Source organism: Mus pahari, chromosome 4 (assembly GCF_900095145.1).
Source record: "Mus pahari chromosome 4, PAHARI_EIJ_v1.1, whole genome shotgun sequence".
In the NCBI taxonomy this organism is placed as follows: domain Eukaryota; kingdom Metazoa; phylum Chordata; class Mammalia; order Rodentia; family Muridae; genus Mus; species Mus pahari.
In genome coordinates, this window is record NC_034593.1 from 12,294,008 (window position 1) to 12,314,967 (window position 20,960).

General features: G+C 35.1%; 1 protein-coding gene across 10 annotated transcripts in view; it reads left to right on the top strand.

Annotated features, from left to right (window-relative positions):
• Nucleotides 1–11,114, top strand: part of Ythdf3 (YTH N6-methyladenosine RNA binding protein 3) — a 35,044-nt gene extending 23,930 nt beyond the window's left edge. For 6 of the 10 annotated variants that reach the window (XM_021196992.2, XM_021196991.2, XM_021196993.2 and 3 more), the window contains one exon: nucleotides 8,032–11,114. In XM_021196992.2, coding sequence (XP_021052651.1) covers nucleotides 8,032–8,055 — 24 coding nt within the window. In that variant the 3' untranslated portion in view covers nucleotides 8,056–11,114. The remainder of the gene's footprint in view (nucleotides 1–8,031) is intronic. The other 4 variants (XM_029538127.1, XM_021196990.2, XM_029538126.1 and 1 more) reach the window with 1 other exon arrangement.
• The last annotated feature ends 9,846 nt before the right edge of the window (nucleotides 11,115–20,960 follow it).

Below are 20,960 nucleotides of genomic sequence, written 5' to 3' on the forward strand. Positions count from 1 at the left end.
TACATTATTTACAATTATCCATGGAATTCACAGCTGGGCAAGAAATTTGTTTTACTTTCCTCAGGTTTTTCTTACTTTCCTGCTATATAGTAATGAAAAGACCATTACATCCCTTTCCCGTAGTGATGGGCAAGTTTTACAGAAGCAAAGGCAGCTGTTGCGACCTCACAGCCCAGTAATGCATTTTCTTAAATCCAGTCTAGATTATAAGTGAATGTAGTCATCATACATGAAAAGTTTTGTTGACTGTATTAGTTTAATGCTATGTCTGTTAAGCAGAATACTAATTGTGGGTTCTCCCCTAGGGCACCGACCATCTAGGAACAGGTTCTTGACCCTGGTAATGGTGCTAGGCATTGCTTTGCAAAAACTGGGATTACAGTTGTACTCTACTGAATCCAGCCTTTGCTTTAAATTTTTGACCCCTTTATAATAGGTAAAACCTTCTATGTTCATCTTCTTGTTACTGGATATTTTCAATTACTAAGTTTTCCCTAATCCTGGCAGTAGGAATTCTCCAGCTTTCTTTCCAGGCAACAAGATTCCCGTGGAGGAGCCAACTTAGAATATCCTGTCTGCTATATAAAGTTAAAAATGTTAGGACCTCTTATTTCAAAATGAGAAGTTTCAAGGGAATTTGAAGTTGCGAAAGAAATCTATGCCAGCTGGTATTTATGTAGGTACTATCTTGGACACATTCTTAGATTTGAACAGTTAGTTTTCATTATATTTGAGTAAAATGAAGTTTAATGAAATGACCAAGATTGTAGAAAGAATAGGATCATTCAGGGAACAAAAGATAGTTTGACATATAAAACAGAAGCCTCACGTGTGGTTCATGCTTTTAATCCTAGCACTCATTAAGCCGAAGACCTGGCTGGGTTTGGGACCAGTCTGGTCTACATACACAGTGAGTTCTAGGACAGCTGGCACTATATAGAGACCCTTCAAAAGCATACAACTGTACACATACATATATATATATACAAATGCACATATGCATGTACCACACACAAAAGATTAACAGTTTGTCTAGTAGCAAGGATTCCCATTCCTACATAATTGGAGCAGAGGACTAAAAAGTTATTGAAAAAAATAATACAAGATTATTAGATTAAAAAATGTGAGCAAGCAGATTAGTGGGAATATACTTATACTCAGGTTAGATTTTGTTGAAGTTTTAGAAGACCAAATTGAAGAAGTTAACCAAATGCACAGTAATGGACATGAAAATATAAGAGGAAAAAGATGTAGTGGAAAGAGAAGTCGTGTGAATTTTTTAAGCACCAGGAAAAAAAAAATCAATGGGAAGGATAATTATAGGAACCGTTTCAGGATCACATGTTTTCAGATTGAATCAGCCTTCCAAATCTCTATCAGGTGAGTTTAAAATAGAAAAGGACAGACATGAAAAGAGAAAAATCTTTAAAACTTTTGAAGCAAAAGACACTACAAAGGAAGGGTAAGCAGGGTAATGAGAAATGTCTCTTCTCTGACTCTAGATGTGAAGAGTGAAATTAGCTTCTGAGAATTTAGCCTACATAGTTCTGTTTTGGTTTTGCTGTTGTTTTTTTCCCCCTCCCCCTACATACTGAGGGACTCTGAACACATTTTTTTTTTTAAATTGTTGTATTCTTTTTTTTTTTTTTTTTAAGATTTATTTTTTTATTACATGTAAGTACACTGTAGCAGTCTTCAGACACTCCAGAAGAGGGCACCAGTTTTTGTTACAGATGGTTGTGAGCCACCATATGGTTGCTGGGATTTGAACTCAGGACCTTTGGAAGAACAGTCTGTTCTCTTAACCACTGAGCCATCTTGCCAGCCCCTGAAAACATTTTTAATTACAGGTTTGTTACTCAAGAGCAGGAGGAGTCTTTTTAAGCCTAACAAACAAAATGATCAATGGATTGGGAAGTTCTTAGCAGAGGGAGGAATATGGAAGGACAAACAAATCTGTGGATAATCTTTGTTGACGTAGGTGGTAGGTGTATTAGCTAATTGAGAACAGGAGAGTCTGCTCTATGCTCATTTCTTAGTATCTAGAAAAATGTCACATAGATTTTAGTAGATAACTGCCAAGTGTGTAAATGTTCTAAAACAGTTGACCTCAACCTTCCTAATGTCGTAACCCTTCAGTACAGTTCCTCATGTAGTGCTGACCCAACAATAAAATTATTTTTCTTGCTACTATAATTATGCAACTGTTATGAATTGTAATGCAAATATCTGATAGGCAGGATATCTGATATGTGACCCCTACGCAAAGTGGTGGTGACCTGCAGGTTGAGAACCACTACCCTAAAGAATCTCTTGTGAAGTTTTTTTTTGGGCCCGGGAAGGGGGGTTTGAGGCCGGGTTTCTCTGTATAGTCCTGGCTGTCCTGGAATTCACTTTGTAGACCAGGCTGGCCTTGAACTCAGAAATCCACCTACCTCTGCCTCCTGAGTGCTGAGATTAAAGGCGTTGCCACTATGCCTGGCTGCAAAGTTTTAGTATCTTGGAATTTTTCTTCCTTATTGGTCTAATCTCTGTTTATTAGTTGTTCATTGTTTATAATAAATGCTACTTGTTGATTTCTCCATTTATGTAAATAGTAAGTTATAAAAGTTCAGTTCTAGCTTGATCATTAGGAGATATAGTGGGAAAAACATGCATATTTTTGTATTTCTGGAGGTAACACAGTTTATTGTTAAATTTTATGGTAATTTAAGGAATGGTGCCTTAGGCATATTATTTAAAGTCCTGAAATAGAACACTTATTTTGATAAACATATCATAAAATGTAGTAGGAAATTATAGTGTCCAATTGATGAATCAAGAATTCTAGTAGTAAAGTTATAATGACAACACAGCAGAGGAATTTAAAATGCAAGTGTGAGAAGAGATTTTTCTCTGTTTTGAATTTTATAGGCAAGTGTTTACTCAAGTTCAGGATCTTTATTATCTTAACTTGCTTCTAGAAAAATTATTTGTATGCACTGTCCCTTTGATGAAGCTCATATAGTCCTTGAAAATGAGAAGAAAATAAAGAAGACTTGAGTGTATTTGTCCAGTATAAATTTTAGTTTCTCTCATAGTAGTAGAGAATAGAAATTTTTCTGTCATAGTGTTGAATGAATCATGTTTTATATCCTTTGTAATTTTACTCTTATAAATCCAATTAAATATATCAGCAAACAATTTGGTATGAAATTTTAGTATTTTTTAATTTAACCTTTATATTTTTATATGTGCTAGCGTTTGGCCTTTGTGAATGCCCGTGCACATTTATACAGTTGCTGTGGAGGACAGAAGAGGGATCAAATCCCCTGGGACTGGATTTCCAGATGGTTTGAGAAACCATGTAGGTGCTTGGAATTTGAACCCAGGCTTTTTAGAAGAGCTGTTCTTAACCATGAGCTAGCTGTCTTTCTAGCCTTGGGTTTTAGTCTTAATAGCCGACCTATTTTTGTTTTTTGTTGCTGTGACAGTATCTTTTGATTAACATTTTGTGATATTTCTTAATCTCTCTCTCACTCTCTTCTCTTTTTCTTTTCTTTTTTTTTTTTTTTTTTCTTTTCTTTTTTCCTACCTTCAGATTGTGGTGGTTGTGTTATATTATAGTGCTCCATCCAAAGGAACTTTCGGGAAACGAATGACCTCTCCACTTCATCAGATTAGTCATAAATCTTGGGGAAGATAATTTCCTTCCTACTTTAATTGTGACTACATATTATTAAACTGAACAGGATTCTAATTAATAAGTATTGTTTTTCTAAGCAAATTGAGGACCATATGTAGTGTGGGATTTATTTGTCTTTTTAAGGCACTGGTTCACTCTGAAGTTGCTTGTTATCTTAGACTTTGTAATTCTGCTTCTGCCTTACATGTGTGGGGTTATAGGAATGTACCTTAATCCTTTTCATTTTTATAGATATAATACATTTTCTAATTTACCAAAGAAAAAAGTTTTTCTCCCTCCTTCCCTCCCTCCCCTTCCCTACCCACTCTTCTTTTTCTTTTTCTTTTTCTTTTTCTTTTTCTTTTTCTTTTCCTTTTCCTTTTCCTTTTCCTTTTCCTTTTCCTTTTTTTCTTTTTTTTTCTTTTCCTTTTCCTTTTTCTTTTCTTTTCTTCTTTTGTTCATTCATTCATCCCTTTGTTCCTACTTCCTTTGACAAAGGGATTCTTTGTGTAGCCCTGGTTGCCCTGGAACTCAATCTATAGACCAGGTTGGCCTGAAACTCAAAGAGATTTACTGCCTTTGTCTCCCAGTTGCTAGGGCCACTACCTGGCCTAGAAAGTATTTCATGAAAAGGAAATGATGTATAATTCATTCCTTGGTTTGATACTAAACCAAACTTAATTGGTTTTAGCGTAGTACTTTTTTTTTTTCCCCACCTGAGGGAATATTTTCTGTCTATTTTAGCACAGAAATGAATACTGGTAAAGTTAGGGAGAGGCCTGCAGTTTCTTTTCCTTTGCATTTCTGAATTTATGCTGTTATATACACTGAATTTTGCTGCTGATGGATGGATCATAGTACTTACTGTATTAGTTCTCTCTGGTTACCTAATAGCATAAAATTCAGTGGCTCAACACACATCTTACAGATTTTTTTTTTTTTATTAGAAATCAGGGCATAGTTGGCTTGGATTTTCAATCTTAAAATCTCTTACAAAGTGGCAGTCTATGCTGAGCCTAGAATATCATCTGAATACTGAGAGATTTGCTTTCAGAAACGTCATTTTTGGAAGAATTTAGTTTAAGGCATACTGGACCGAGGGCTTTATTTTCTGTCCTTCTGACATGCATCCAGGCTGAAGAAGCAGTTTTATTGGTAGAATGCCAGTCCAGCATTCAAGAAACAATAAAACAATGCTTGGTAGTTAGTAATAGGCCTGCAGTTTCCGTATTCGGGAGGCATTCCATAAGGCAAAGGTAGGAGAATAAGGAATTTAAGCTTGTTCTTGGCTATCTAGTATTTTGAGACCAATCTGGCAAACACATGACCTGGTCTCAAAAAAAGAAAAGAAAAAGAAAAAGAAAGAAACACTAAACAAAACCCAAGCAAACAAAAGGTAGCAGTTAGGTAGACAATAGCAACATAAGTAAGCAGTGTATATCTAGATAGGATTAAAGCTTCTGCAGCTTATTTACAGAAGTGACACCCTATTTCTGTTTCCTCTTCTGTTGACTAAAAGGAAGTATTTATTGGGTCTGGTCCACAGTTAAGGGAGAAATTGTACAAACTATTTAACTGAAAGCTGTTTCTAAAGCTACTTGTCATAATTACACTTAATCTTTTTCACAAATGAACCATATGGTTAAATGAAATCATGGTACCTGTTTTGATTTATGATTTTCCTGAACATTTTAAAAATGCACAGACCACATGCATACAAACACCAATATTTGTAAAATAAAGCTGTGAATATTATTTTTTTTTTGAAAGTATAAAGTCAAGGTGAGTTTCTTAGATTTTGGGTGATGTGGCAAGAGAGATGTTTTAGAACATAGAACAGGTGCCCAAGTAGTCTACAGTAGGTGAAATTTGCAAAAAGTAATATAGAAATTGAAGTTTAAAAAACGTATCCATGCATTTGTAAAATCTTTATTCAGCAGACATCCTTGAACAAGCTGTGGTTTATTAGACACTAAGAAAGAACAAATTAAGAGAATCTCATTAAATAAGCATCTAAGCATAGAAATTACATTTTGCTATATTAAAGTGTAATGAAGGTGTATTAAAGTATCATTTTAGAAATATTCTAGCCATTTTTGTGTGTGTGTGTGTGTGTTTACTTTTGAGACTTGCAGTGAAGCTTATGCCAGCTACAGACCTGTTTTGTAGCCCAGACTGGCCTTGTATCCTCGATATTCTAACTGTAGTCTCTCTAAAGGATTAAAGAACTAGGTGTGGAGTCAAATCCCAACCTTAGAAAGGCTACACACAATGGTTACAATGTTTCTAAAATGATACTTTAATATTCTTTCATTTTACTATTTTTCCATTTAACTAGTTTAAGTAAAATTGCCTTTTAGTGTCTATAACAATATTATATGTTAATATATAATTATACTATATAATATGTATAATGTATAATAAGTATTATTTACTAGATGCTCATAGGAAAAAATAGGTTCCCACCAAGTTTTACTAACTTAATGTAATGTTCTATAATTTCTGATTGAAATTGACTTTTTGGGTCCTGGAAGGAAAAATTTCAGTTTATTAAGAAGTTTCCACTCAATATTCTTACACATTTAAACATTTGTTTGTTGGTAGTTTTTGAGAATTCTATTAACAGACATAGTATATTCAAGTCAACTCACTTCACCTTGCGTTTGAATGTTTGATGTTCTTAAACATGTATTTGCTATATTTTGTTCATCATATAAATAAAGGCTGCCAATGTCTTTGTAGAGAATACAGTATCTGTGTCTTATTATGAGAGTGTTCTAATTTTCATTGTCTTGTTAAATGTCTTGTGAATGTTCAGTTGTTTTAATTGCTTACTGATAGCATATGTTTTTTTAACCCACTGATACTGCCAAATTCATGCATTAGTTGTATGTGTGTGCGTGTGGATGCACTTGTCTGTGCATGTGGATGCCAGAAGTTGATGTCAGTTGTTTTTCTTCATTCTCTGCACTGTTTTGGGGAGAGGCTCTCTTCCTGATCCTATATAACACTCCCAACACACACACACACACACACACACACACACACACACACACAGTTTTTATTTTAAAGTCCAGCGACCCTGGACTGTCATTATGAGGCTTGCATTCGGGGTTGCTGTGTGATCATATACTCTTAATTTCAGTTTTCTGTGCTTTTTATATTTGTTTACTGTTTTACTAAGAAAAACATGCTACATTCTCCTATTATGAATGTTAGCTATTTCTTATAAGTTGATTTAGTATAAAATTGCTTTTGAAAACATGAGTGTACCACTTACACCTTTTAAATGGCCACTTCTATCCATAGCAATTGCTTTCATTTCTGACTGTTGACCATTTTTTCTGACATTTGTGTTGTGTTTCTCTTCTTTTAATTTTTCTTGTGTTTTGGATTTGTTTCTCATAAATATGTAATGTGAAATTTAAAGAATTCTTATAGGTTTTATTTTTCTGGATCAGGGTACGTTTATGTTGACTCATGTTATAAAAATAAATTATTTTTACATTTATTTTCTAAGATCTTTTACTCTTCTTTTCTCTTAGACTAAATGAGTTTTCTTGATTTTCTTCTTTATTTTCCTTGCTATCTCCTTTTCTGTCCCTTGAATTGAAAGTCATGCTTTATAAAGAGAGATGCATTAAGTATATAATTTGTGTATTTTAGTGATTCTATAAACGTTGATTACAGTTTAAACTGAAACATGTAATTTTTAAAATGAGTTATCCTAATTGGTGTAACTGATTACCTGTCATACATTTCTGTCTAACGTAGCCTTAAGTAGTTTACCCCTCTAACTTCTCTCCTCTATTTCCTCTTCCTTTTCTTTCCCTAATATAGCTAACAACTCCTTGGTAGGCAGTCTTAGGCCTCCTTTATTCTTGATGTGAAAAGTTACAATATATTGAATGTGAGTCATTTCAAAATTAATACTGAACTCCTAATTTAATGTACCTTTAATTTAATGTAACTTAAGTTTCCATCTTAGCCTTTAGTTTGGTATACCACACATCTAAACTTCACTGGAAGGATTAAAAAAAAAAAAAAAAAAAAAAAAAAAAAAAAAAAAAAAAAAAATGAAGTTTTAAAAAAAAAAAAAAAAAAAAAAAAAAAAAAAGACAGAGCATAATGTTCTTATCTTAAATCACGTAGTAACATAAGGGTGTAAATATAAACTAATTTGAAATAGGCCTTCAGTTTTGGAGTTATTTAAGAGGTTTGTAGTGATCATCTCACTGTGATATATGGAGAGAGATAATTAGTATTTCAAGAGCTGTGTCTAGAAATGATTGATATTATATGTACCTATAGTTAAAATCACTTCATAGTGATTATATTTTGTTATAATATTTATATTTTTCTTTCAGGAGAGAAATAGAAACAAGCAATAACCACCGTGTGGAGATGTCCTATTAAAATGACAACACTAATGATGTAGACTCTGGAAATGCCTAATAAGTCAAAGAAGATGTTATTAAAGCTTTTTGTTTTCTGCTTAAGGTGACATCTTTGAACCCTTTAACATGAAATTGATTCTTCTTGTAATGGTTTTCATCAGCGCATCTGCCCTTATTCTCTCACCAAACACACTTGAGAACTGTAACTTCATCAAGCACTTTGTGTCCTGAAGCTTTTACCAGTACCTGCTGTCTTTTGTAATTATGCATCCTAGCTAAGGCACAGAAGACTGAATGAATTGCAAGGATTCATTAACTCTTTGAATTTGTTAAGTACTAACAGTTATCCATTAGAAGTGGTTCAATGATGTAAGAGTCTCACTGCTTCAATCTTTTCATTGTTGTAGTTTTTAAATTGTCAATTTTTAGCTATTTGACAGATTAAAAGCAAAATAATCATGCCATATTTAGTCCTGGAGTTCAAGTCTGAATGTTTATGTGAAAAATTATTGTAGCAAACTTTTAATATGGCAAAGTAACCTTATGCTCTATTTTAGCCAAACAGTACATAATCTAAAATTATATATTAGAACATTTCCCTTGTCTTCAAACTATTTGATGTAACAAATATGCAGCCTGGTGGACTTCACCAATTAATGCACATCCCCCTCCTCTCCACTTACATGTACACTGAGAATATGCGTTGGTTTGAGGGATTATTTTGTTTCTACCACTTAATGAATCTCAACATTTTGAGTAAATGTACCTCAGTCTAATCAGACTTTTTATGACCTTTATAACTACATTTAAAACCCTTAAATTCTATTTCTGGGTGTTTGCGAGCCTGATTGCTATCATGAAGTAAAAATTTATTACTCTAGGTATTCACTAGATAAATATAGTTCTTGTTTAGTACGCATATACTGTTTCTCAACTCTTCTCCAGCTTTTGCAGTGTACTGGCATCCTTAAAATACTTTGAAAATATGGCCTTGATCCATGAATTAAATCAGTATCTAAGTGAATGTGTTGATGTTTTATTGATGAGATCTATATACATGGGAATACAGTATATATCTGGGTATTCTTATAGATAATCTTTTTAACATCCTATTTTTTTCATTAATTACATATCAACATTAATTTTGTATCTTGAAACAAATTGATTTTGTATAATTGAATGTGTTGTGCATCTGTATTTGATTTGATGGTATATGGTTATGAAAATAATGTCCTGCCCCTTATATTACTGTTTTGGAAGGAGAAAGCTATGTAGAATGATATGTTAAGGGTGAAAATAGCAATACAGTAGATTTGAATGTCTTTTTGATCTGCATTAGTTCATTTATGTTTACATCGTAGTTAGAGATATTTTCATTTGCTCTTGTCTTTGCTCACTTCAATTTGAAAGCCTCATGACACACATTTCTTTGAAACTTTGATTTATATAATTTTTATAAAATGTTTTAGGATGTACAAATATTGTATTTTTTTATTAAAATACAGTATTTGTAAATGACCATAGCTACTTCACGGTTACTTGTTAGTCCCAGTGTAGTTATATCAGTGTTTACTGAAGGGAACACAAAAATATTAATGGTATAGTAAAGAATGAAAACTTTCTTAAAGGAAAATTGCACCTATTTTACCTTTTTGAGACTAAGCCATGAAATCTTGTAATGTGTCTCTTAACTATTTATAATGAAAGTTGGCATTTGGGTATAGTCAGCACAGCAATGTTCTATATCCTTAAGATTGTATAAGTAGGACATTTTAAAGATGACACATGTCATTCTGGAGCTCCTACTAGAGAAAACTGTAAAAGGGTGACCTTGTAGGAAGGAGCTGAGTCCTCCCCCTGAGGTTCTCTTTTTCTTGGTGCTTTATTAGCAACTCTGGATATTTTTATAAAACTAGATACATTATAAACTAATTCAGTCTTGTTTAATTTACATTAGGTTTTATGTAAGAAATGTCATCAAAATACCCAATGAGTAGGCTGATTGCAGTAGACTCAGACAGGGCCAGTGCATCTCAGCTGAGAGTCTATTGGTGGTGAGGAGAACATCCCAGTGCCTTTAACCTGAATTTCTAATCTTATGTGAAATGGGTGCAGCATTCCTTTGGACAAAAGCTTCCACTTGGTAATTTTTGTGTTTTTCTCACTTTAAGTATTCCCCAAAGCACCAACTTCTCTTCCTTCTTGGTCAGTCAGTATATTGTAAGATTATTTTCCATTAGATGACATCATTACCGGTTGTCTCTAAAGTACAACCAACAGAATGTTTCTTAACTGCGGGGACCAAAAGGGAGAGACTGAGCTCTACAAGAGTATATATATAATAAAATGTTTGAATAATATTAAATTAAGACATTATTGGTCCTGTGATTTCTTGCTCAGTGTTTTTCCAATTTGTCATTTGAATGATTCTTACTAAAGTTATTTTATGTGGGTATTTTATTTTTTATGGTATTATAGTTTGTATATTTAACAGTAAGGGGGAAAGTAACCAAAATTAGTATTCTTTCACTATACATATTGGTACTTGAAACTTCCTTTAAAAAAAATCAACAAAAAACTCAAACTTTTAGTGCTTAATTCCTCATTTTAACCTGTGATCTTTCTAATTGAAAAGCTGTGTTATTTTTGACTACCATGCATGTGGGGTTAAGCTGATGTTGAAACAGTTTGCAGTTAAAAAAAAAAACTTAATCATCTAAGTCATTCAATCATTTGAAGTGCGTTCTGCATCCTTTAAAAGTAAGTTTGTGAGATTTTAAGAGAATTGTGTTTTCATTAAATTTTGTGTATTTTTTGTTATGCCATGTAAATTCCCTTTTTCCTATGATTAAAGGAAGGGTATGATGAAATGATTAGTTCATTTACATTTCACGTGTAGCAGTTACATGAGAATTTAAATTTTGTCGTGTTTGGGTTTGTTCATTCCTGTGAATGATGGTACAGTAGGTGAGATTTTTTTTTGTTATGGTACCGAACTCATCATTTGGTCCTCTTTAATCTTTGAGGGTTTCAATAAAAATTGTTCACTCTAATTGGTGTTCTTTCCTTTTTAGCTATCTTTATAAATATATGCTGCCTGCTAGACAATAACTTACCTATTTTTCTGATTGACAAATGCATGCAAATTCCTCATTTTAGTCAGCAGTTTAAATGAAGTGAATTAAAGGCAGGGAGGATCCCTTTGTCTAATCAGCTGTTTACTTACATGTTCTTAATACTTGAGATAGAGAAGGCTTTTTTATTTTTATTTTATTATTATTTTTAGATGTCTAAGAACCTACTTACTTTTGGCTCCAAGGAATGCTTTTCTAACAGATTTTACATTGTCTTTTAGAATTAATGGAATTATATGTTAGGGTCTTGGTAATTCTGGATAGTATCTTGATTATTAACTTAACTCTTTGTAAAACATTGGTATAGATGAGAAAACTAAAAATTTAGTTTTGTGTTCTCAAACTAGCTGTGTATATACAAAAATTACTCTGGTGTCAGATGCTCCTAGTAACTGCAGTGGTATCAGGAATCACTTTTTGGTGATCTCCCCAAGAGAATGTATTTCATCAGTGTACATAGAATTGAGGACAGTCATTATTCACCTATAGTTGGAGCCTGATTACTCTTCACTGATCTTGCTTCTTAGTGTTGGATTTGGTGATTTTGTTCTAAGAACTAAGATACACTTGCAGTTAGAAGTTAAATGGTTTAAGGTGGTTATCTTTACTTTCTACTTATGTAGTACATACTAGTACATAATCTCAGGAGTGTAGTAGGTTTTTCTTCCTGCTAAAATGATAAACAGAATTCTTGTGTGCCTATTTGTAGTGGTGGTAGGTTAAGTACAGCTTATTCATTAGTGTACCAAAACCAGAATACATTTCATTTTAGTTATCTATGTAATATTTGGAGCTAAATGTGAGTGAACAAATATTTTCATGAAAACCTATTATTACCATCTTATTTGGTCCTCCAAAGAACATACATTTGAAGATTCCATATACTAAACTTTGATTTTAACATACTGTACATTTTTGAGACAATAGAATAGAATTGCATCTATTCCGGGGGCGGGGGTGTTAGAAATAAACATACTAGAATTGTATCCAACTAATGGGGTGGAACTGAGACAATCACTAGTGTTAGCCACCAAATAGAACACAGCTAAGATAGTGCATTTCTGAGATTTTGTAACATGGTTAATTTAGATACTTAGTACTGTAAGCTATTGTGAGTCTAACAGTGCCAAATGTTTTCCCTTTGAAAGTAGTTTGGCCACCCATAAGATTTTTGTGTTTTGTATTCAAAGTATTAAACATGTTTCCCAAAGACAGCCAATGTTTTTTCCTTCTGCCATTTCACAATATCTTTTTATTATTCATAAGTCAGATTAGAACTGTTTATGGAAAATCTGGAAAGACAATAGCCAAAGTTCTTAACTACTTTTTATTCATCTCAGTTTGTAATAACTTAGAAATTAGTTTTATAGAAAATCTGGAAAGAGAGTAGCCAGTGTTCTTACCTATTTTGTACCCATCTCCCACCGTTCCTCATAACCTAGAAATTAATGTGTATGGATTCTTCATTAGTAAACTGTACATATTAGGTTCTTAGTTTTTATCTAATGCCCCTTTGTTGGGATCTTATCAAGAATACCATGGCTCTTGTAGCTTTCATGTCTCCTTGGTTGAAATCGTTTCGTGGGTTTCTGTTTGACGATGATAGTGTGTAGAATGTTCCTCTTTTGGAATCTGGCTGATAATTTTCATTTATTTGGGTTATAAGTTTTAGGGAGGAGGACTACACACTTAGTCTTCTTTTTTCCTGTCACATAACCAAAGATGCATACAGTAACTTATGTTGATGCACTTAGCACCTGTCTGAGGTGTTATTTGTCAGATATAAAGTTACTTTTGTGTACTGCCTTACCTGAGGTTAAATGTAGAGTCTAGCAATAATCTATTCAAGTACTCTACTGCTGACCTACTTAAGCTTTCCTCTGTCTTCTGAGAAAAGGATATGACGGCTGAATGTCAGCTTGCTTGAACTGAGAAGCAGACCTCTGCGGTGTTTCCATGAGAGAAGGCTTTTCCAGAGAAGATTCAGTAATGGGCAAAACTAACTCTGAATGTAGGAATTACTTAGTAGACTGAGGGCTCAGATGGAATGGAAGGAGGAGCTAAGAACTGGATGCTGTTCACACTGACCATCTACTTCTCTTCTTCACCTACCTCTCTCCAGGTGTGCTCTCTGGTTGGTGGTTTGTTTAGTCCCTGGGAGCTCTGAGGGTACTTTAGTTCATATTGTTCCTCCTATGGGGATGCAAACCCCTTCAGCTTCTTGGGTCCTTTCTCTAGTACCTCCATTTAGAACCCTGTGCTCATTCTAATGGTTTCCTGAGAGCATCCACCTCTCTGTATTTGTCAGGCACTGGTAGAGCCTCTCAGGAGACAGCTGTAACCAGATTTTTAATACAGTGGCCTAGAACATAAGCTTCGGAGGCAGTAATAACCCAAGTCTATATTTTCTGGTGCCTTAAGAGAACAAATAGTAAAATAATGATAATAACATTTCAAAATGGTTAAATGAGCTAATATCATAAGTTTCTATCCTTGGGCTTACTTTAAGCCCTCAAATAATAACTATCCTTTTCTATTTATGAAGAATTCAAGGTCTATTGTACCTTTAGAAGTTATTTTAGTCTTTACTGCATGAGTGCAACTTAAAGGTTGTAGTCGAAATGGACTACTTTCTTGCTGCGTTATTAAGAACCTGAGACCAATAACTAGTATTACAAAACTTTGTTAATTATTTATCCTGTTTGCTCTATTTTCTTTTTAATGGGTGGGCCTGTCTGCCTGGCAAGATTGTATTTTGGCCACATAGCCTTATATATACTCACGCATACAAACATTGCTAGAACTTTGGGCATGGACTGCACCCCACCCAACATTCCAGTCCCGGGTGTAGAGTAGTTAAGGCTTCTAAACAAAGAAAAATGAAATAGAGTTGGTGTCTGAGAGTGAAAGATGATGCAGAGTTGAAGGCAGATGTCTTAACACTGCTTTTAATAACTGTCACCCATGATTTTTATAAGAAAAATGTATTAGTTTGTCTTGCTGGAGTTGATTTTAAAAGGAAAGGTCAAACATTTTTGTAAATATGGGGTAAATATAGAAACATTAGGTTAAGAGAAGCCCATAGACAGCTGAAGAATTCCCAGAAAGGAGAGTAGAAACTTGTCTTTTCTTTACTACAAATGGCTCTTGATGCTGTCATTTAAATATATAGGCAAACTATAGACTTCTCTGACCAGTCACATTTCAGAGCTGAAATAAATGTGCCTGTGTTATGTCATTTGTCACCAGAGGAATCCTGCAGTTTTAGATGGATAAGGCATTTGTACTTGGTGAAATGTCACCTTATTCTAGTACTAAGGAAAATAGTTGTTTGCAAATGAAATTGTTAACCTTCACTATAAACGTTTTGAATAGTAGTGATAGACATACTAGCTCCAATAAGCATGCTTTTACTTGGACTCACAGGGATAATTGGCTTTGTGTTGTCTGGGAGGTGCTTTGACCTGAGTTTATATAGTTGGTGTCCATATGTCATATTCTTAAGTCTGAGGACCAACTGTGTATTAAAGCTACTCAGAATCATTTTTCTGTAGAATCTGTATGTTTCTTGTTGTTCTCTGAACTACAGGATAGCAGCTGTTTACCAGTATTTGTATTGTGTCAGATATTACAGGAAGCTAGGTGTTGTTGGACATGTGTTTGAAGACCCTTGCAGTGATCAAATACTGAACTTGAGCATCCAGGAGGAGTCATTGTGTCATCTGCAGATACTCAAAAGCATTTCTGTCCTTATCAAAAGTCATTTGTGCTTTTTTTTTTTTTTTTAAAGCTCTTTTCTTGCATTGTGTTTGTTTCCATTAGAAGTTGTAAGTATATAAATTGATCAAGTATGACAGAATTGTTTATAAAGTAATTTGGCTGCTTTGAATATACCTGATAAAGGTTAGCTGTACAGGTAGACTTAACCGTAAAAGCTTCTGGGAAAATTGTAAAAATGGAGAAGTTTGCATTTAGTGTTTGCAACTAATTATTTCAGTTCTCACTGCACTGAGAAATTTTAGATTATGCCTCTGCCTCCCGAGTGCTGGGATTAAAGGCATGCACCACCATGCCTGGCTCAATTAAGTATATTTTTAAGCAGTTTAAGGTTTGTATGTATCACTCTTTATAATTGATTTCTCTCTCCCTCTCCGGCTCCCTCCCCTCCCCTCCCCTCCCCTCCCCTCCCTTCTTTTTTTCTTTTTGTTTTTTCGAGACAGGGTTTCTCTGTATAGCCCTGGCTGTCCTGGAACTCACTTTGTAGACCAGGCTGGCATTGAACTCTAGAAATCCACCTGTCTCTGCCTCCCAAGTGCTGGGATTAAAGGTGTGCGCCACCACTGCTTGGCTATAATTCATTTCTCAACAGACATGGTTCCTTTAACATCGTCTGTTGTTAAATTTTAACCTAACTTCATTTTACTAAAGTACTAAATTTTAGTTTTTCTTTGTAGTTAGTAAGTTGACTTCTTTTGCATCTGATTGACTGCACATGTTTATGTGTAGTCATAAACTGTTATGCCTCTTCAAATGCAAAGGACTGAGAAGTACTTAAGCCCCTTAGAAAGTACAACATGCTGGTCCTTACATACTTATTTCAGGTGTATGGAATAACATCTTTTATATTAAAAGTTGGAGAGAAGAAATGTACCTGGAAACAGTTCAGTGTCTTAACATGAATGGAATATCAGGTTTTGGGAACTGGCTTAAGAAATTGTAGCAGTAGATGGCCTAGTCGGCCATCATTGGGAACAGAGGCCCCTTGGTCTTGCAAACTTTATATGTCACAGTACAGGGGAACGCCAGGGCCAAGAAGTGGGAGTGAGTGGGTAGGGGAGCAGGGGTGGGGGAGGTATAGGGGACTTTTGGGATAGCATTTGAAATGTAAATGAAGAAAATGTCTAATAAAAAATTTAAAAAAATTAAACCATTTTTTGCCTTTCTCAGAACTTATGTAACAACCTATCTCCTTCTACCAATTGGTCAAGTAATAGGGAGTTAGTGTTTAAATATGTGTCATGAGATTATGTAGCCGTAGGTTTTCAGCTTTTTTTTTTTTTTTTTTTAGTGCCCTTCTGTTTCTCGGGGCACTATTTTTAAGGTCATGAGATACAAACAAGTGGGGTAAATAATGTAGAAATAAACTAATTTTGATCAGTGCTGATTGTTTTAGACAATTGTATTAGTGTTCTCTAGTGGAACAGAACATATATATATATACAAAGATTCTTCCTTCTCTGCATATATAATATATATTTTATATATTAACTTAAATGTTATATATATATAAGTGTATATGTGTGTATTATATATAAATAATATAGCTATATCTACTATCTGTATCTATCTTATATCTTATATAATTTATTAGAGTGGCTGACAGGATGTGGTCCACCTAGTCCAACAATGGCTGTCTACCAATGGGAGGTCCAAGAATCCAGTAACTGTTCAGTCCACAAGACTGCATGTCTTCAGCTAGAATCCTGAAGACAGGCTTTAATGCCGAGAAGGAATAAGCTTATTATTGAGAACAATAGTAAACTAGCAAAGAATAAACAAAAACTTTCTTTCATGTCCTTTAAATAGGTTGTGAGCAGAAGGTATGGGCCACATTAATGGTGGATCTACTCACCTTGACTGATCTGGGTTAAAAGGGGGAGGTCTTCCCACTTAAAATGATTTAAGAACATATTCACTCACAGGTGTGCCTAGTCATTTTGGTTTTAATTAGTTCCAGATGCAGTTAAATTCACACCTAAGAATAACACAGCAATCAAAATTTAAAAGATTTTTACAAAAGTTATTTTGGATAGCATTATGATGATTAAGGTTTCAAAAGACATAAATATCTAACCTTCCACTGGTTTCTGAGTAACTTTGCTGTTCATGTTACTGTCTTAGACCCTTCTTTTAGTTGATTTGCCATATAATTTGCTAATAGCATCAGTGTGTCAAATTTGAGCGGTTTACATAATTTCATGGTAATGTAAAGTTTAATATTCTTAAATAGGCTAACTGGCATCCAGCACCTTGGCTCAAGTTGTTCTGTCTCAAGACCTCCCTACTCATTGAGGAAATTAAAGGATGTTTCCATGTGGGTTAGGTCCTGACATTTATTGTATTGGAAACTAGAATAAATATTAAAACACTGGTTGATTAGAAAAGTAGAATATTCTGGCTTGTCTACAGCATTCAGTCTATTACAGTATCTTGTTAAGTGAAAGAAAGCAAGTGAAACAGCTCAGTGTCTTCTTTGGTTCCTTTGGCACTGGGACTCCTTTTGAGAGTGCCCACTGGTGAACTGCTTGGTGTTCATGCTGCTCAGTGTACATGGATGATGATGATGGTGGTGATGATGGATGGGCATTGCTTTATGAACTCCAACATACACAGAACTTCTGACCCACTCACCAAAAACATATATCTTCTCTTGACCTTGTTACACAAAATCGGGTTTACTTTTCACTGAGCATATTCATTACAGTGAATTTGCAGTCAGATTTTATTGCTGGATTTTCCTTTAGCTTCTGATCATCTTACCACCCATCATTTTGATAACATTTAATATGTTTAACGGGCAAAATTACTTTAGATTTGCTTGTTTTGAAATTGTTATCCAGACTGTCCTTGATCTCTTGAGCTCAGATGATCTACAGGTGCATAACTGCTGTCCTGATTTATATAGTGAGAGGAATGTTTGTGAGGGTAATAAAGATGTTATTTAAGACTTGGTTTTCTTTTGATAAGAAAAAAATCAGAATGACTGTACAAAGGTCAAAAGAAAAAAATTATTTTCTGAGGTCAGGATTTCATAGATAAAAATTTCTAGGCAGGAGTCATGTCAGGAGCTAGATTTGACAAAGGGAACAGTGAGGTTAAATACTAGATTGGCAATTTTGCCTCGAGAATTTAAGTTCATGATAACCATGTACAGAATTTGCCTTAGTCCTAATTATCTCCTAGTGACGACCACAGTGGTACTATAAGCCTAAACTTTCTAATTCCCACTTCAAAGTCATCTATAATCAAGGTTGGCTTTTAGTTTTTGACAGATGTGTATTGTAGAATAGAGAACAACTTTAAAATTGACAAGTGAATTAAATGAATACATCTCGAAGTTTTGAGATAGTCCTGGCATTTCTGAGAATTTTTGTTTTTCCTAATGTGGCTACAGCTTGTTTTTTGTTTGTTTTCTTTCTCTGTATCCAAATGCAGACCCCACAGATCCTTCTTACTGCAAGTGTCTTTTCAACATTCTGACGGCCAGATTTGTTTACACAAGTGAAAATTTAGAAGTTAAGCATAATTTAATCTATGCTTAGGTTCTCTTCAGGAACCTAACTACTCTTTATTTGTAATCTAGCATACAGGGAAAAAAGCTGAATAAATGATGCAGGAGCAGGCTTTAAGCTCCAGATAGTCAAGTATTGCATTAAGTCTTTTTATAAATCTGCCTAATCTGGCATCCAGTTTAAAAAAAAAAAAACAGTTACAGTAATGGACAGCAGAGGGAGCTATTGAGACTTAATTTACATTTTCCATTATAATTGTTGGATTTTTTTTTTTTTTTTTTGGTTTTGCTTCAAAATGTGCTTTTAAAAATTTTTACTGGGTGTGTAAAAGTGTGTGTGTGCGTGCGTGCGTGTGTGCATGCACTCATGGAAGTTAAAGTGTGTGGAAGTCTTAGGCATTGTTTGGGGTGCTCAAGAAATAAATGCTGTCTACTTAACTCACCCATCTTTCTAGGCTGGCTGCCCAAGGTGCCGGGGGAGGTCTGGCTGTATTTGAGGTGATGGAATTAGAGCCACATGCTGCTATGTTGTTGTTTTTCCATGTGTTCTGTGGTTATCCAGATCTCCAAAATACAGTGTTTCGATTTAAGCTTTCTCATCTCAATTATCAATATTCAGGAAAAGTCCTTATCATAGTGGATACTGCCATATTGAGGGATTACAAAAGCAGAAAGACAAATCAAAGCTTTCCCCATCTGCCCTGTTAATCATCCTCATCATTCCTATCATCATAATTGGTGTCACAAAAGTAATCATAGTTTAATCCAAATTTTAGAGATGATCCCATTGTTTGAATCTGAATTATCAGTGTCTGCCTCTCTATATGGTATTATTCCTAATTGTGTTTTGGTTTGTTTGGGGTAGAGTTTATCTTAGCTAAGCTGCCATCCAGTGCTTCAGCTCAGGCTGTTCTGTCTCAGCATGCTATTGGTGTACTTGTGTAGGGGTAGTAATCACAGTGGGAAGGGGCAAACAGTGGGACAGAGCTCAGAGCCACAAAACAAGAGACACTTTGAAAAGCTTAGTCCAGTGGCTCAAGGACCTTCTAATAGGTCTAATTTCCATATCCTACCAACCCTTAACATGGCCTTTAACATTAGCCCTTTGGAAAATACCACTAAAAGATATCATTGCTATCTGTTGGCATTTTGTCTAGGCTCCACCCCACAGTTACCTGGCAACAGCCAGGTGTGCATACTCTTCATAAAGGGGGCTGTTTTCCCCCTTCTCACTCTCTTGCCCTCTTGTTCTTGCTCTCTCCTCTTGCTCCTGCCCCCCCCCATTCCCCTCCCCACTCTCCATTTGCTCATGGCCAGCTTCTACTTCTACTCTTCCTCCTCCTCTTCTCCTCTCTCTCTCCCTTCTCCCCCCAACCCCCACTTTGCCTTTCTTGGAACTCCGCTCCCCATCCCTGAATAAACTCTATTCTATACTATACTGTCTGGTCCCTCAGAAGAAGGGATGCCTCAACACGGGCCCTCAGAAGAACCCCCTTCACTCACCCCATACCTGGTCTCCATACCACATCCTCTCTTTTTATAAAACACAACAATGGTGCTGAGTGACTCAGATTTAGAAAGTTGAAGGTTCGTATTACCTGCTGTCACATGGAGAACCATCGAGCCATCGATAGCTGACTTACCCATCCAAACTTGGAAGTATTTCTGTATCATTCACTTTGAGCCATACTCTCAGCCAATTACTGGAATGAGCAATTATAACTATGCCTGAAAACTTTAGCCTGCCCACATGTCTCCCAGGGCCCTCTTGTGTTTTTGCTAAAAGGTGGTTGTAAATGTTGGCTTCAGGCACCCCGTTGGGAATACAGTTAAAGAATATAAAGTGGCCATTTAGATGTTTACCCTCTTTTTGTTTTAATCCAACTAGCAAGAAACCAGATGTTTAAACCTTGAAAATTATATGTTTTGTGTGGGTGTGTGTTGGATGAGAACATGATGCACACGCAGGAGTTACAGGACAACTTGTCAGAATTGGCTCTCTCTCACTATGTCTTGGGAACTGAACTCAGGCTTGGTGGAGGGAAATTTTTTTCAGTGTTTTATGTTACCTCTTCGGGGCATAAGGATTTATTTCACAGAAGGAAATGTGGTGCTGCTGGTTTGGGCAAAGTGTGTGTGTCTTGCAAGTCCCTCTTTTTACATTCACTTCCGTACTTCTACCTTTCATCATGCTTAGGCTTTGAAATGGTAAGCACATTTTATTGCTCAGTATCAGGACCTTCTCAATGCATATTTCTGAGTGAACAATAAATGGATCAACCAATGGCTTTTATCCAAGTCTGATAATTCTTGCAAGTATCTAATTGCTGCGTTTATGTAAAGTGATGTAGTCAGGCTTTTTTTTTTTTTTTTTATTTATTTGCATTTTGGAAGTACTTTGATCTACAGCTAGTCAGACCCTCAGCAGACTTCACTTTGCTGTGACTTGCTTCCTGCTCCCAGTTCTACAGCAG